Genomic DNA, 16,173 nt, shown 5'->3' on the forward strand with positions numbered 1-16,173 from the left:
GCTTCGAGCTGATCTTTGGCATCCACACCCGCAAACTCCGCTACTATTTCACATATTTACACTAATCATCTAAATTTATCTAAACTTGGCTGTTACTTGACATTTTCGACTACAAAGAGACGAAGACGCAGAAGCTGGCACGTTGGCACGACTGACAGCTAACTTCACTCACTTCACTGCGCAATTTTGAGGTTAACCTTCGAAAAAGTTTTACTTTCTAAATGGAAACGAGAAAGGATGATAGAGACAGCAGCCCCGACATGGAAATCGAGCGCGAGGCGCGCCCCATCATCGTCCGCAACACCACAGATCTACAGCGACTCAAGTTGGAAAAACTCATGAAGAATCCGGTAGGCAGCCCCCATCTAACATCACAAAGTTTACTCAGTTGTTACAGGACAAAGCTATTATTATTCCGGAGCGCCCCAAAGAACGGGGGGTACCTGTAGTCCCTGACTTTGTACGGAACGTTATGGGGAGCAGCGCCGGGGCCGGATCGGGGGAGTTCCACGTCTATCGACATCTGAGGCGGAAAGAGTACGCGCGCCAGAAATTCATGAAAGAGAAAGGAGAAAGGGTACTGCCACTTTCAATTTTTCTTGTTTATTTGTGTGGGTTGTAGGAAAAACTTGATGGGGATTATCATGCGAAATTAGAAGAGAACAAGAAGAAAGCGGAGGAGCGGACGGCGAAGAAAAGACAGAAGAGGCTGAAGAGGAAGCAGAAGCAGAAGGGGAAGAAAAAACAAAAGGTTGTGGGCAATTCCTCTCAGAGCGACCAAACTGAGACCAGCGAGAGTGAAGACGACAGCGAAGAACCTAAAGACGAGCCTAATGAACCAAAAACTGAACTGGAGCCAAAAGAAGATCCCAAAGTGGATAATGAGGAAAAAGTTTAAAACCAATGAGTGTTGATTTTCGCTCTGTCTTGAAGTGGCGTTTTTTGAAGTCGCCCCCGCCCCCTTTTATGAATGTACAAAGAACTCCCCAAATAAAGATCCTATTTTTAATAAAACTACGAAACTAGTCCGGCGCATCCACCATTTTTCTCCTAACGATTTTCTCGGTCTAGTGTGCGGCGCCGGTCCCTGTCACTCTTAGTGCTTTTCGCTCTGGTGGGTTTTCCTTTAAAAATACCTTGTAAAAATTATTCAATTATCGTCGCCGTGGAGGCAGCGCCCCCACGCTCCAACGCACTCCGTGTTGCCTTCTTTCGGCGTTCAATAAATCCACCGCGAGCGATTGTCGAGTTGGGGTTTTTTGCGTTTCGCGGTTGGTATCTGTGCCATTCATGAAGCAATCTTCTCAGTTTGTCATTTTAAGTTGCGCATTGTAGCGGTTTGTGTAGTTCTGTGACCGTTACAGTGTTCTTCGTCTTCAGGTGACTGTTGGATTAGAAATTTAAGTGAAAATAGTGTTTGGGCTTCGTTCGTTACATTTTGTAAGTATAATTAGTAGGTGAATATCGCGATTGTTGGAATTCTGGAGTGTAAAATTGACATTGGCTAAAGCAAAATGGCCGATATTGATTTTGTCGGAAAGGCCTTAAAAGTGGAGAAACCTGCGAAATTCTAGACTACCCAAAAGAGATTTGCGTTTGTGACCGTTAAACCGGTTATTGCTAATCGCGTAATTCAATTAGGTTTGGTAATCGATCAGCTGTCAGCGCGGATTTTGACCACACAAGGGGGCTCTGGGGAATACCAACGCGAAATGTGTCTTCTGTTGTCACCCACGTAAGCACAGCAAACTGCATTTCCCCCGTTTCTTTGTCACCTGTTTCTAATTTATTCGATATCGTGACTAATGGGTAACCTCGGACTTTTTACACTTCTTCAGAAAATGTGTGCTGGCGACATCAAAGATAATGTTTTTGGCAACTGGAAAGTACAGAATGCGACGCAATTCATGTCCCAACATGTAAACAAACGACTGTCGCCATTTTTTTCGTGTATTTTCGATACGGAAGTTGATGAGTGGGCAGACGTTGCATTTTTAGGTTTTAACCGTACAAATTCCAGGGTCATATTTACCATGATAAACTGCTTACTTTATTTACATGGTCGCTTCAAATTATTATCCAATAACAGCTGTGACATAATTTAGGGGGATTCTTGGCCGTCTTGGGTTCATTCTATCGATTAAACACGATTTTATTGCATAATCAATCTCAGCTCCTGATACACAAAGCGCGATTATCGGGCGAATCCGCCTTCATTAAAATGTCAGAGATCCTTCTCGTGAACTCTGACCACCGAAGAATTCCAGCGATGCTTTTGTGGAGTAAATGCCAGAAACGTGTGCTCTAATTGGAGTTTTTTTTCCAGGTAATGCAATAAGGATTTGCTGAAAGTCGAGCCCCGGAACATTAACATGAAAATGGTTCTATCTCAACGCCAGCGAGAGGAGCTGTAAGTGCCTTTTTGTCAACACATACAGACCGGTCCTAAAAACAAACAATACACACGTTGCCATTTTTGTATGACAGTACAGCTATTGCATGGATGAAACAATTTCAATTTTTATCACGTTTTGTTGGGACCGGTGAAATCGAAACACGAAGCACGTGCTCCACATATGAATGACCACAAAGTGAATGATAACTTGTAGTCACGTGACGAATTTTAACATTTTTCTTGAGTTTAAAATGTTGCAGACGAGATGATTCACGCTTATCTTTTGTTATCATGCATTTCGTGAACTTTTGTTGCAAAGTAACAAAACTTATCTCGTTGCTATTATAAATGTCGTTTTTTATTGAATGTCGTACGGAGAAAATGAACTCAGTTTTTCAGTTGAGGCTCCTATAAGTCGTGTCATTGTGGAGAATGTTCCTAAACAATGCCTCCGGTCATAGAACGGCCACACTAATTTAATGTCTCCCAGTATAATTTGTGACCATGTTCTTGACACCTGTACTCTCTCGAAAGTGCAAAGTTCAAACATCTCCGAGTACAGTTAGGGAATAAAAACCTGTAAAATTGTTGATTTCGGCCTTAAAAACTGACAGACACGCACAATTTTACTGTGCCGTTACGCAACCTGGGGGTCCATGTTTTTTTACTTTTGTGGAAAGCAGCTCCATGCGAAACAACTTCATTGTACAATTTCTGCTCGACTTTTACCGTTTCTATTTCAACAAATTAAAATACCAAGCATTTGCATTGAAATACGCGCCTCGAGATCTGATTGTTCTTTTTCCGAGTTGGAGACGTAGAAAGTCAAGTTGATCCTTGAATGTGATGTCGTTAGCATTTTTATATGCTCTTATCTAAGTCATTAAAAAAGGTGTGAGTCGAATGAAAGTGTGGAAAAAAAACACGATGAGATGTGATAGTTAATATGTAAAGCAGTCCGATACAGTCGGACCTACCATCAGATGATCACTTTAAATTTGAGGATATTGACTGAGTGAGGTTTCACTGTATTCCAATTTTGGGCGCGTTTGTGGCCTCTGGTGCAGTTTGGCAAAGAAAGTTCCATCAAGATCTCGGTCAATATTAGATGACGATGTTTGCCCTCGGGATTTGTGCACAAAATTATCTTCTCCAAGATAATTGACGTGTCGTAATCGGGCAGAATTGATGAGGTAAATTTCTAGTAGTGACGATCGACATGTTTCTTCGGCTACTTCGACTTTCGCAAAAGTGAAAACCTTTTTTTTTCATTATTCCACAATTGGATGGGCTGTTGTCGAGCGCAGAGTTTGTTATTCATCACTTGGTAAATTTTAAAGCCGCTTTGGATTACCTGCTGTGCTATTTAACGTCTGGAGCTCTCAAACCATAATAAACAGAGAAGTGTTTACACAGAGTTAACAGTTTACCTCTTGGAAAGCGTCTTCGAAATTCCCATGGCCTAATGAATGGCATTGTTTTCGTCCGACCTCCTCGAGGTTACAAGTGCAGTCTGATTTGCATCAAGTGTTAAATGCAAATGTGTTCTTCACATTGTAACATCGTGTGCTTTGTAATTGAATTACCTCTTCACAAATCTGAGAAACCAAATTCCGGAGATAATTCTCGTCCCGTTAGTTCTTCGGCGTATTCACAAATCAACATCTGTATCCAAAGATAATAACATGAAAACATAACTGTCCTGTTCTCAATCAATTGATTTAAACGGCTCCGTTACATGTAACAACCGCCTAGATAAGAGAGTTTTTATAGTGACCGGAGCGCCACAAGGAGCAACGTTTGGACCTATTCTAATCATAACGGGCTTTACGGATTATGCACGGCTACCGTTAGGCCAATTTCGTACGATGGGCGTCGTGCTATAATTAACCGGAAGACGTCTTTGTGTGCATAAACGTGTGGTTTTCTCGAGGTATTTCGAGGCGGCGTAATAACCGAATCAATACCGACGCCTTGGGAACGGCGACGTCATTGCGTAGTGTCGCCGTTGGTTTCATTGTCAAGGTGACGAGTCTAGGGGTTTATGTCGGAATTCGGAGCGATTAAAACGGGATCTCGACGAGTTATTACAGCGTAGTGACTCACTATTATTATTCTTGAATCAAACGTGAAGTAATTCTTCTGATTAGATGTCGCTTTTGGTAAATTAATTTCACGGATTGATGAAAACCGTCACGAATCGTCAGATTCGTGGCGATTTTTCCCGGAACACAATGAAGTTTGGTGCGACAAACCATATGTCGACCGTATGGGAGAATTAGTTTAATTAACACACAGTAAAGACGTCTCTATTGCCTTTTACCAATTCATCTGTCAACCCGACGAAAGCCTTTCACTAGCTTTCAGTAGCTACTTTTAGTTAATTATTGCGACCATAAACAGCTCAGAAACGGCATTAATTACGAGATGTTTCCATTCCCGCGAGCTTATCTGTTAAAGAGAACCAACGAAAGTGTTCCACAATTTTCATAATGACGCTTCTTTTTATTCTTGTGGTTTCTTAGTTTCGGTATCATTATCTGAAATTAATATTTTTCTCAGGTTATTTCGAGACATCCGGTTTGCTTATAAATAATTTCGTCTAATTACGTGCACTTTGGGGATATTACAAAATGAAGAAGACGTGAGGTATTTTTAAAGTCGTCTGGAGCCACTTTTGGGGTAATTAGGATTATCGGCTTCGTGGAATTGACGGGACAGTTGAAATATGTAGCATCAGGGCCCCATTTTCTAGGGACCCCTAGCCAAGTAAAATTATGTACTCAAATGCAAATTCCCACAAACCCTCATTTTCGCAACAATAGAGAGAGCTTTCACTTTTGAGTCCTGCAAGATAAATTCGTAATTTTGTAGCAAAAAAAAAATAAATTGCGAAGGTGTCCTTTTTTGAAATCTGTCTACAACAAATTAATCACAATTACAGTACAGGGTGGTGAAAAAAGACGCCCGTCTAGCTGCAATGTTGCAGGTAATTCTTTCCTTAGCCCAAAATTGAAAACCAAAACGAAATATGTGCTTTTTTAACTAAGAAAGAAGCTTTTTTTTTAAAAAAAAAACATTTTATTGTTAGAGATTAGATTTTCTACAGTTATTAATATTTTGTATCAAAAAAAGGATAAAAACTGCTTAAGCCAAGTTTCTTAAATTTTTAAAAGTACCATTTCTTGTTTTTAGAATATTTTTCAACGTTGTAACATTGTAAAGCTCTTTTTGATCTCATGATTTGTAAACGTCAAATTAACATTCAGTTGACATCTTCGGAAACATTATATTTACAAGCGCCCTGGACGTTTACACACGCTGTGCGGTAAAAATTGCCCAAATCGTCTGCTCTTCAGATGCGTTTATAAATTGAAATCACTTTCCAATAATGAAGATTGATCATCAAAGTGGAATCTACCTAAATTATTATCTCAATTAAGACAATATTTCTATTGTTAATGTCATATTAAAACGTTTTTTATACAGCACCATCTTGTTTACTTTTTGTGCACCAACTACAAAATTGACAGAATTGACAGATGATGAAATTTATAAATGTCAGATGTGACAGTTTCATGAATTTTGAAAAACCCAATTATTTAAATTAAAAGTTTTTCGGCCAAAAAGTTCAATACAACTCTTGTGTGTTAACTATTTTACAGCGCGACTGTAAATAACTATGTTTTATTAGTTGCTTTTAGAAGATATTTCCCGTGGGATGAACCTCAATAGTGGAATAATTTTGAAATTTGACAAAATGGCGGATTTTTGAAAAAAAATTCAAATTTCGCTCGAAAATTTGATGATTTTTGCTCGCGAAAAATTACATTTTTTATGCGATCGAAAAAATTGGAGGTTCATCGTACAGCGCAAGACATACAAAATAAAGCAAAAAAAAAATTCAAGACCATCGGATGATTTGTCTTTGTGTTACAACTGCAGCAAATTTGAAAAATGTAGTTTCGAGAAAAACGCGTTTAAAGATAACTTTATTATAGTTACTAGCTGTAATAGTTTATTATACTAATAGCTATAACTCAAAAACTGTTTAAAATATTTATTTGCAATTTTTGTATGTTATATTTAAAGGTATGCAAAAAAAACACGATTTTTTCCAAATTTGACAGTGGTTGTGCCCTTTAAAAAGTTAAAGCCATAACCGCACTAGATCGTTGGGCGAACTGTAACTTTATCCAAACACTGTGATTTCATAACTTTACGACCCTGCCGAACTTCATCTGCAACCTGCTTCAATAGTAGATTACATACGAGGTTGAAAATGTTTTATGACTGCGAAGGGATCATGTTGAATGACCGAGACGCTGCAGCTTTATCTTTCAGAAAAATGTAGCTGTATAGATATAATTTTCATCGAAATCAATCAATCAATCAATTAATCAACATTCTGTTTCTGTACGAGAAGTTTCTTTCTAACATTATTAAATCAACAAGGGACAGACAAAATGTTTAATGTGCTGGGCCCTGTATTAGAATTTAGCCGCGGGCCTCAAATTTTCTTAATCTAAGGGTGGGATTGTGGTGCCTTGCTACCATGGAATCAGACATGTTTGTTAATCCGCGAATCCGATCGATCCAACTCCCTTTGTACTTCCAAACTGTCTGTCAAACAGACAGGTCTACCAACGTTCAAAGCCTCCACCGTCCGAGGTCGATTCACATGACCGCAGAAATTTCACTTTTTAAACAGGTGACTCATAAAAAAGCTATTTACCCGATCAAACAAATTGCATTGTTATAACGACTGACGTTTCTTATGGAAGAAGAAGATCGATTTTCTTCCGATTGCTGTATTGTTGAGAATTTTTTATAAGTGGGCCAGATGTGGAGATATCGATTCGTGTATTTTCGGTGTTCATTTTATTTTAATGCGACCATGACATAATCGATTTCGTGAAACTTCATGTTACTCAATGTTGCAAATCGATGTACCGAAAAGAAAAATTCGTGTTAAATCTTCGCTTGTCTGTGTATCGATCATTCTGAGTCATTCCGTTGACACCTCGTTCAATTTGCATGGACTTACGTAACGTCTATTTCAAACATTTTTTTCGTTGTGTTTGTTTGAATTACATCATTTCGTTTTTACAACCCATCATGTACTTGAGTTTTGTTTATTTTTTTTATTTTTTGCAGTAATAAAGCCATCGCTGATTACCTCGGTAGCAATGGTTACATGAACGCTTTGGAGGCGTTCAAAAAAGAAACCGACATGCCCGGCGAATTGGAGCGGAAATTCGGGGGGTTGCTTGAAAAGAAATGGACTTCTGTGATAAGGCTTCAGAAAAAAGTGATGGAGCTTGAATCGAAACTCCACGAAGCCGAGAAGGAGTACATCGAAGGGGCGCCCACGAGAGGGAAGAGGAGTCCAGGGGAGTGGATCCCCAGACCCCCCGAGAAATTCTCACTCACAGGTTAGTTGTGACACCCCTTTAGCCCTTTTCTCATTTTCTTTGTTTTAGGTCACAGAGCTCCGGTGACTCGCGTGATTTTCCACCCCCTGTTCAGCCTCTTCGTTTCGACCAGCGAAGACGCCACCATCAAGGTTTGGGATTTTGAAACCGGAGAATACGAGCGTACTCTCAAAGGTCACTCGGACGCCGTCCAAGACGTCGCTTTCGACGCCTCCGGAAAGCTCTTGGTCTCTTGCAGCGCAGACATGTCCATCAAACTGTGGGATTTCCAACAGAGCTACGAATGTATCAGGACGATGCTCGGACATGACCATAACATCTCCAGTGTTGCTTTCATGCCGGCTGGTGATTTCGTCGTGTCTTCAAGCAGGGATAAATCCATCAAGATGTGGGAGGTGTCGACGGGGTATTGCGTCAAGACTTTTGTAGGACACAAAGATTGGGTAAGAGGGTGAAAATAACACCAAAGAGTAGTTACATGATTCTTTGTTTCTAGGTGAGAGTAGTGCGGCCGTCGCCTGATGGGACGTTATTGGCGAGTTGTTCTAATGATCAGACGATTAGAATATGGCAAGTGTATTCGAAAGAGTGCAGGGCCGAGCTTAGGGCACACGAGCACGTCGTCGAGTTCGTGGCTTGGGCGCCGGAGGCGTCGGCGAATGCGATTAACGAGGCCGCCGGCGTTGATAACAAAAAGGGGGCGCACATGGGGCCGTTTTTGGCGTCGTGCTCGAGGGACAAGACCATTAGGTAAGGCGCAGAAGATCTTCAGAAAAATACGAATTGACGTTTATTTGTTAGAATATGGGACGTCGGTGCGGGCGTGGCGCTCTTCGTGTTGACGGGCCATGACAACTGGGTCCGCGGGGCGGTGTTCCACCCCGGAGGCAAGTTCTTAATCTCTGTCAGCGACGACAAAACCTTGCGAGTTTGGGACTTGAGGAACAAGCGCTGCTACAAGACATTAGATGCTCATAAACACTTTTGTACGTCTGTAGGTGAGTGGTAGTGGTTTTGTGTTTGTCCCTAGATATTATAATTTCGTTTGTAGATTTCCACAAGTCACATCCTTACGTGATTTCGGGAAGTGTAGATCTAACGGTGAAAGTGTGGGAATGCCGTTAATTCCTCAACAGAAGAAGCAGGAGTGGTACTAAACTAAAAGAACTCAAAAGTGACTTTCAAAGTCAGCTGGTGTGTATGATTTAATTATTTAAGCGAAAACTTTTATTCTGTTAAAAGGTTTTATTTAGTGCAAATATTTCAGTTTAACTAATTCGAGTCTTGTGATTTTGTTCTTGTAACTATACAATGATTACATTATTTAACAACGTATTTAAGGTCTGTAATTTCCCCTGAAGACACTCTTGTAGTTTCTTATTTTGACTTAGAACAAATACATTTTGTTGTTGTTTATTTTTGTTACATCAACGGGAACTTTTCCTTTATTTATGTGATATTTTAATGAAACTGCAAGTTTGTTATAACTAGTTATTCTTATAAATGCTTCAGATATTTAAAAGGCAGTGGATAACATAGTGCGCTGAAATTGTTGCTGATATTCAGCACAGAGTTATTGTTGAATTATTTTTGTTTAAGGGGCCGAGTATCAGTGAAAGTTTCAACAAGTAGAGCTTTTTCCGTTCATTCAAGCATCTTAGATACTAATAGACAACTAGGTACAGATTATTCAGTATTTTCAGTTGACAGTCGCTATTTCTAGTACTATAATCCTCAATGTAGATTGGAAATGTATATTGCACAATCTCCGCTTTATTCAATTTTTTCCCCCAAATGTACATATTTTCGGTAGTGTTTCTGTTAATACTCAAAACCAGCGATTCTTATAACTGTCAGTTTATTTCGGATTTTACCAAATTGCTTGCTTTGTCATATTTAACGGCACAATGTTTATATAGCCCTTACATTGTCTTTTTCAGTAGGATGTGAATATTTTCTTCTGTATATAAAATAAAATTGTCTCTCCAGTTTGGTGTGTTCATTTACCCCCACAAACAAGAAGACTACTCTGGAGACTTTACCTGCAATTTTTTTTTTGGACCTGGCGCCTCCACCATTTTTAAAAGTTCATTTTTTACGTCGCAATAGCTCCAGTTTTAATTGCCTGTTGAATTTGTTTGGTCACCCAACACCAAGAAACAAAAAACACTAATTAAAACGTTAAATTACCAAATCAGGAACATGGGAGTGGTTCTGCACATTTTATAAATAAACACGTTTTGATTGACTTCCAAAAAAGCGCTTAATTAAGAAACAATTACTTCACACAAGGTCCGAACCTTCATCAATAACTCTCTCTTCTCGTGGGTGTAATTTTGACTCAAATAGATTATCCATGAAAGTAGGTCAGTTTTTACAAAATTAGACAATAAATAGATCATTCTTGATCAGACAAGATCGCCAGACTGACACCACTTCACTTTTCTTGGTGACCTAATTCTCCGTCTATCGCCAATCAATTTGGGCGTCCATAACTTTGAATATTTTAACAAAAATATCTAAGCTATTGTTTCGAGTTAAAATGCGCTTGCAAAATCGCCATGTGAGTGCTTATTAAAATTTTTAACGGTTCAACTTTAAAAGACTGATTCATTCGATTGAAAAAAGTATAAATAAATATCAATAAAGCAAGGTCGGTGCGGTGGCATTCAACTTCAAGTTATGGACTAGTAGATCGAAAACAGATATTTTGTACATGGCTTACATAATGTTACGGACCATGAAACTTGTCTAGCTGACGATAAAAAGGATATAAATCGATGTTAACCTTTTTTTTAAGAATGTGTTGTCACTGTTGAGGTTGTGGGTGTTAAATCGAATCAGATTTAAGAAAGAAACTATTGTGTTGGAGAACAAGAGGTTGCAGAAGAGTGGGCAAAAGTCTCGAGAGCTGAATTCTGAATTTTTTACGATAAAAATGAGGTCAAATTCGCTTTTGATGGTCCTTTAGGACCCCAAAGTTTAAAAAGAAGGACGCTAATTTTAGAAGTTTGTAGGACGAACAAAATTTGCAACAGAGCGTCAAAATCTTACTTTCTACATATTTCAATTTACTTTAGTCAACAAATTTGCAGAGGAGTCATTTCTAACGTAGAATTATTCTAAATCCGAAGTCTGTTTTGCTCCATCAGGTCAGGGCTCAGATATATTTGTAATATACGTTTAGTTTTTTTTTCAGTTTTGCTTAGTAACGTGCAAAATAATTAACAATATAATATATCATTGAAAAGGTAATTAAATAAGCTTCTCAACGAACTATAGAAAACCGGTGAAAATTTTGCAAATGCCATACAAAATGGAAATGTCAAATAGTCACTGTCACAAAAAGGAGTTTTTCTGCCTAGGCACCGGGCGCGTTTCATTACTAATAACAAAATTGCTTCATTGTTTAAAAACGATTAAAAAATAGTGACTTTAGTGACGTTTGGAGAAAAAAAAATGTTTCAAGAATATGCCTAAATCCGGGCCTGATGGAGCAAAACGGGCTTCAGATTCTAAATCAAGAGGCATATCTCTAGTACGATTTTTTTTCAAAATTTGTTGACCAGTGAAATTTAATGAATCCAAAATAGAAAAATGTTTCTAGAGAGATTTTAAAGATTATGAAAATTTGTATTACAGAATCTGAAGAATGTTGAAGAAAATATGATAAAGTATGAAAAAAGGAGAAAATAATTATTAGAATTAGAATGTCGAAAGAAAGTGAGATACAGGGTGATTTTTTTTAAAACGGCAGGCGTTGTAGAATTTTTATTTATGAGCCGATTTCAAAAATTTAAAAACGAATTAAATGGTTTTTAATTTACTATAAATTGATGATTTTAAAATTTTTCTAAATGTCTTAGTATCTTTTGGACGATACACAACTTTCTTATTTTAAATTGGAACCCATTTTTTTTTTCATAATTTGGAAGATATTAATTTTCTTGATTCAGAAATGTGCAATATGTTCTACTTTTACCAAAAATATTTTTAAAAAAATTATCAAAATTGAAAAAAAAAATAAGCAATAAAAGTTAATAAAATCTAGGTGCATGGTGTCAAATAAAAGAATGCCGTTATTATTTATATCGGATTTTTTTTTGAAATTATTAATAAAAAAAGACAATAATAATTACAAATCAGAAAAAACAACTACCTAATTTAATTAAAATACTGTTGAAACGCCATCCCGTTTTTTTCATTGCAAAATTGACACCTTCGAGAAATGCATTGTGCATTGTAAGGTGTAGCCCCATCTTGTTGAAAGAAAACTTGTTATTTCTGTTATTTGCTGCTTTTTGACATTACAATAACGATATTGTGTTATTTGACACCACGCACCTAGATTTTATTAACTTTTATTGCCTAAATTTTTTCATTTTTGATATTTTTTTAAAAAATATTGTTTGTAAAAGTAGAACATATTACACATTTCTGAATGAAGAAAATTAATATCTTCTAAATTATGAAAAAAAAATATGGGTGTCAATTTAAAATAAGAAAGTTGAGTATCGCCCAATAGATACTAAGACATTTAGAAAAATTTTAAAATCATCAGTTTATAGTAAATTAAAAACCATTTAATTTGTTTTTTAAATTTTTGAAATCGGTTCATACATAAAAATTCTACAACGTTTGCCGTTTTAAAAAAATCACCCTGTATATAAAGAGAATCGAAAGAAATTTGTAGAAAATATTTAACGATTTCAACGAAATAAATTTAATGAATTTAAAAAAAATATGGGAAAATAGAAAGGATTAGAAAGAGTGTAGAGAGAATTAAGGACGACTACATAAGAAACTAAACAGTATAAAAACTAAGTTTGAAAAACCTAAAGAAGCTGGAGATAATTTGTCAAAGAAGAGTGGGCTAAAATTTTGAATTCAGAATTTTTTGCGATGAAAATTAGGTCAATTTCGCTTTTGTGGGTTATTCAGGATCCATCAAGATTCTTTGCTGTTTTGCAATGGCCACCAAAGTTTAGAACAAAAGAAGCTAATTTTAGAAATTTGTAAGACGAACAAAATTTGTCAGCAATCGAAAATAGAAAAGTATCTAGAGAAAATTTAAAGATTTTGAAGATTTGTGTCTAAACAACCCGAAGAATGTTGAAGAAAGTATAAAAAAGTATAAAAAGAAGGATAAAAAAAGAAACTACAACAATGAGAAGAGAATTAGAATTTAGGAAGAATGTGAGGAAAAATAAAAAGAATAGAAAGAAATTTGCGAGAGTATCTAAAGACTTCAACGAAATAAATCAAATGAATCAAAAAATCTAGGGTAAATAGAAAGAGAATGAAGGAAGAATCTACCAGAAGAACCTAAAAAGTATAAAAATAGAGTTTGAAAGATCTAAAAAGAGCTAAAACAAGTACGAAAAAACTTACAAATCTGAATCAGAAATAATTTCCCAAATATGAACAGAAAAGTTGAAACTTCCATACCCCGAAGGCATCATATCTCACATTCCGCATTAATAAAATCAGCACGCGAAGATAAGCAACAATTACAATATCTCAACATGTTCGCTCTCAACTAACCGATATCAGTAATGAATTATTGATCACAGATCTAGAGCAGCATTGTTCCCTATAAATTATAAAACATATTTTTTGTAATTCGTCTGTCGTAACGTGTAGTGAAAGGTTTTTCTCATTTTGAAAATAGAACAGGACATAGTTTGCATAACAGTTCTTAAAACCAACAGAATCAATTATCTCCAAGAGTTCACTAACGCGATAATTTGTAGCAAATAAGGCACGAATTCCATAAAAGTGAAAGATCGAGTACGACAGCACCATTATTCTCTTTTTTGAATGTTGCTAGACCGGTAAATAAAAATATTGTCTTCATTTTTAGTAGAAGGACAATTTGTAACTGAAATGTCAGAAAAAGATTTAGAACTAATTGTTGGTAAGACCAGGTGGTTCTAAGTAGAGCAGCGACATTTTTCACGTTTAGAATCCGCTCATGAGAAAATTACGCCGCGCGATGTCGAAACGCGTTTTTCTACTGGGAAATTCGCGCTAATTTATGATAATTTATTTTTCAGTGGGTCGAGAATGGGCAGAACATCTCACTTATTGTTTGTTTACAACGACGAGGAATCTCAGTTCAGACTAGAAGCTGCTGAAAGGTCTAGACGTGAAATTTCACGCTCCAGCAACCAGCAATGGTCAAGTTCAGATTTCTACCATCACTTACATAAACTGAAATTTTTACAGACGTGTTTATCGAAGGTGATTTGCTCTAGTTTGTATTTTCGATCAGCGCCTCTGTTTGGGTCAAGGGCCGCCAGATCCGGCTTGAGAAAAAACAGTAAATAGCACCGCGATATAGAGCACCCGAATCTCCATTTATGTAAATGCGAACACCGACCCAACTCAAAATAAATGAAATAAGAATATGAAAGCCGGCGTCTTATACAATTCGTTTCATAACATGTGTCCTGCCCAGCCCATGTGTTTTCTGATTGACGTCCGACGACAAAGCAGAATTTGTCTAATGGCCAATGAAATCAATAAAGAAATGTGTGATCGATAAGTCGTAATTAAGATCAGGGACGAAAGAAACAAAACGCTGAAAATTTGCATGAATGAGGAGAATGAAAGTACAATTAATTGTTCGTATGGCACTGTGTTAAATAATCTGATTTAAATTGGTAATTCGAGGAACATTACGCAATTGGAGAGGTTTCAACATTCCGAGAATTCGATGAACGCATTTTTCGGCTATTATTAATTAACAATTACGGCGCGTGCTAAGCTCATTGGTTAATTAAAACCGTTTGAAAGGGAGGGGGAATTTAGCAAGAGAGCTCAGGTGGTGGTCGATATTGCACAGTTTGTGAAATATGAAAAGTGTGTTGAAAAATGCTTAAATGATAAATGATACTTAAGACTAAGACAGTTAAGTAACAATCGGAAATTTGAGTTCCTGAAAAATTAACAAAGTTACGAAATTGTCTGGGTTTGAAAGCTGTAAATTCTTTCAGTTTTGGTACTAAAAAAAAACTTATTTTACAAATATCTCTGAGTCCTGACCTGATAGAGTAAAATAGCCTTCGGATTTAGAATCAGGAGGCAATTCTGCTTTAGAAATGATTTTCCACTGCTGAAATATGTACATCAATTTGTTGACTAGTGTATTTATTTCAAAAATTCGGATCAAATTTGTTTTCTTGGCCACATTTTTATCGCAAAAATCTAAAATTTCAGGACTAAAACGCCCTGAGAAATCCGAATCTGTTAATCTCAGTCCTTGACAATTGAAAATTAAGTTATTTTGTAAGCCTCATTAATATAAATGAGCGGACAACCAATTTAACAAAAATTCGGTGTGTTGACAAGTTTCTTAATTCCTGATCATTTTTTCGGTAAAAATGACCGGTTTCCTGTTAATTTAATCAAATTTAATGACGTGTTTAATAGTAGATTTAATGTCAGCAGGATATAATTGAATTTATTCTTTGCAGGAAAATGTCAAGTTTTGAAAAAGATTTACGCCCGATATAGTCGAGTTTTGTCATCGCCCATTGCCCAAGTTACTTATTCACATGTTCCACTTCTTAGTAATTTGATCCACATTTAATATTGATAAAATGCCTATAATTATCACTGGAAATTTATCCTAATAGAGCTACAGGCTAAACCAATTTCGACACTCTTGTATGATATCATTTTGTCCATTTTCCAATTACAAAATCCACAATGTAATTTTTACAAAAATATACAGAATGAAGAGCAAAAAACTGTTACGCATTTCCATATTATGCCACACCGAAAGGTTACCAACTTATCAATAATAACACTTTCTTCGTTTGACCGGTTTGGTCATCAAACTCTTCTCACACGTCTTCGCTTTCATCTTAAATGCAAATCGTTGTTTTATCGAAAATCGTGGGTTTTTTGTGACCACAGACATTTCCTGCGCTCGCAGGAATGAGATGATTGACCACTGACCAGACGCCCCAGTTTCCAGCCGATTATGTAATAGGACCAGACACGTTGCATTACGCCCTGCAATTGCATGCAGGAATTCGATAAACCGGCAGGATTAACTCTCGCGTATTATGCAAGCGTGGATTGAGAGCACTTTTTGAAAATCTCGAGGAAGTTTGAAGACAAAACGCAATTGTTGTGGTGATTAAAGGACCGGTTTAGTGGAGAATTGGATGAAAGTGAAGGCGACGAAACGGGAGTTTTGGAGTTTTATTTTTTACAGTTGCATAATGTGATCGAAATTACCACGGGCTTAGATAACGGATTTCCATATCACGTGGGAGCTGAGAAAATGTTCTTTCTTCACGGCGCGGCGATAAAGAAGACAATTTGAGTTTC

The 16,173-nt window shown here is 36.9% G+C and overlaps 2 protein-coding genes across 2 annotated transcripts; both read left to right on the forward strand.

Moving 5' to 3' along the window:
* Positions 1-146: 146 nt before the first annotated feature.
* Positions 147-1,014, forward strand: LOC148171963 (PRKR-interacting protein 1 homolog). The gene is made up of 3 exons (XM_088041252.1): positions 147-350; positions 398-577; positions 623-1,014. The coding sequence occupies exons 1-3, from the start codon at positions 222-224 to the stop codon at positions 896-898; spliced, it is 585 nt and encodes a 194-aa protein (XP_087897378.1). The 5' UTR covers positions 147-221; the 3' UTR covers positions 899-1,014.
* A 238-nt stretch (positions 1,015-1,252) lies between these two features.
* On the forward strand, positions 1,253-9,819 carry Lis-1 (LisH and WD40 domain-containing Lis-1). The gene is made up of 7 exons (XM_088041410.1): positions 1,253-1,440; positions 2,327-2,410; positions 7,553-7,830; positions 7,879-8,273; positions 8,327-8,580; positions 8,632-8,828; positions 8,882-9,819. Exons 2-7 carry the CDS (start codon positions 2,373-2,375, stop codon positions 8,953-8,955), a joined length of 1,236 nt encoding a protein of 411 aa, XP_087897536.1. The 5' UTR covers positions 1,253-1,440; positions 2,327-2,372; the 3' UTR covers positions 8,956-9,819.
* Positions 9,820-16,173: the final 6,354 nt, after the last annotated feature.

The sequence above is a fragment of the Gnatocerus cornutus genome, chromosome 7, assembly GCF_029298725.1.
Source record: "Gnatocerus cornutus isolate USDA-ARS CGAHR chromosome 7, icGnaCorn1.1, whole genome shotgun sequence".
Classification (NCBI taxonomy): Eukaryota; Metazoa; Arthropoda; class Insecta; order Coleoptera; family Tenebrionidae; genus Gnatocerus; species Gnatocerus cornutus.

Bases quoted from the DNA above. Each gene is read 5' to 3' on its own strand.
- Lis-1 (XM_088041410.1), top strand. From the start codon at position 2,373: ATGAAAATGGTTCTATCTCAACGCCAGCGAGAGGAGCT. The intron at 7,831-7,878 runs GTTAGTTGTGAC...TCTTTGTTTTAG, and splicing joins CGAGAAATTCTCACTCACAG to GTCACAGAGCTCCGGTGACT. The intron at 8,581-8,631 runs GTAAGGCGCAGA...TTTATTTGTTAG, and splicing joins TCGAGGGACAAGACCATTAG to AATATGGGACGTCGGTGCGG.
- LOC148171963 (XM_088041252.1), top strand. From the start codon at position 222: ATGGAAACGAGAAAGGATGATAGAGACAGCAGCCCCGACATGGAAATC. The intron at 351-397 runs GTAGGCAGCCCC...CAGTTGTTACAG, and splicing joins AAAAACTCATGAAGAATCCG to GACAAAGCTATTATTATTCC. The intron at 578-622 runs GTACTGCCACTT...TGTGGGTTGTAG, and splicing joins TGAAAGAGAAAGGAGAAAGG to GAAAAACTTGATGGGGATTA.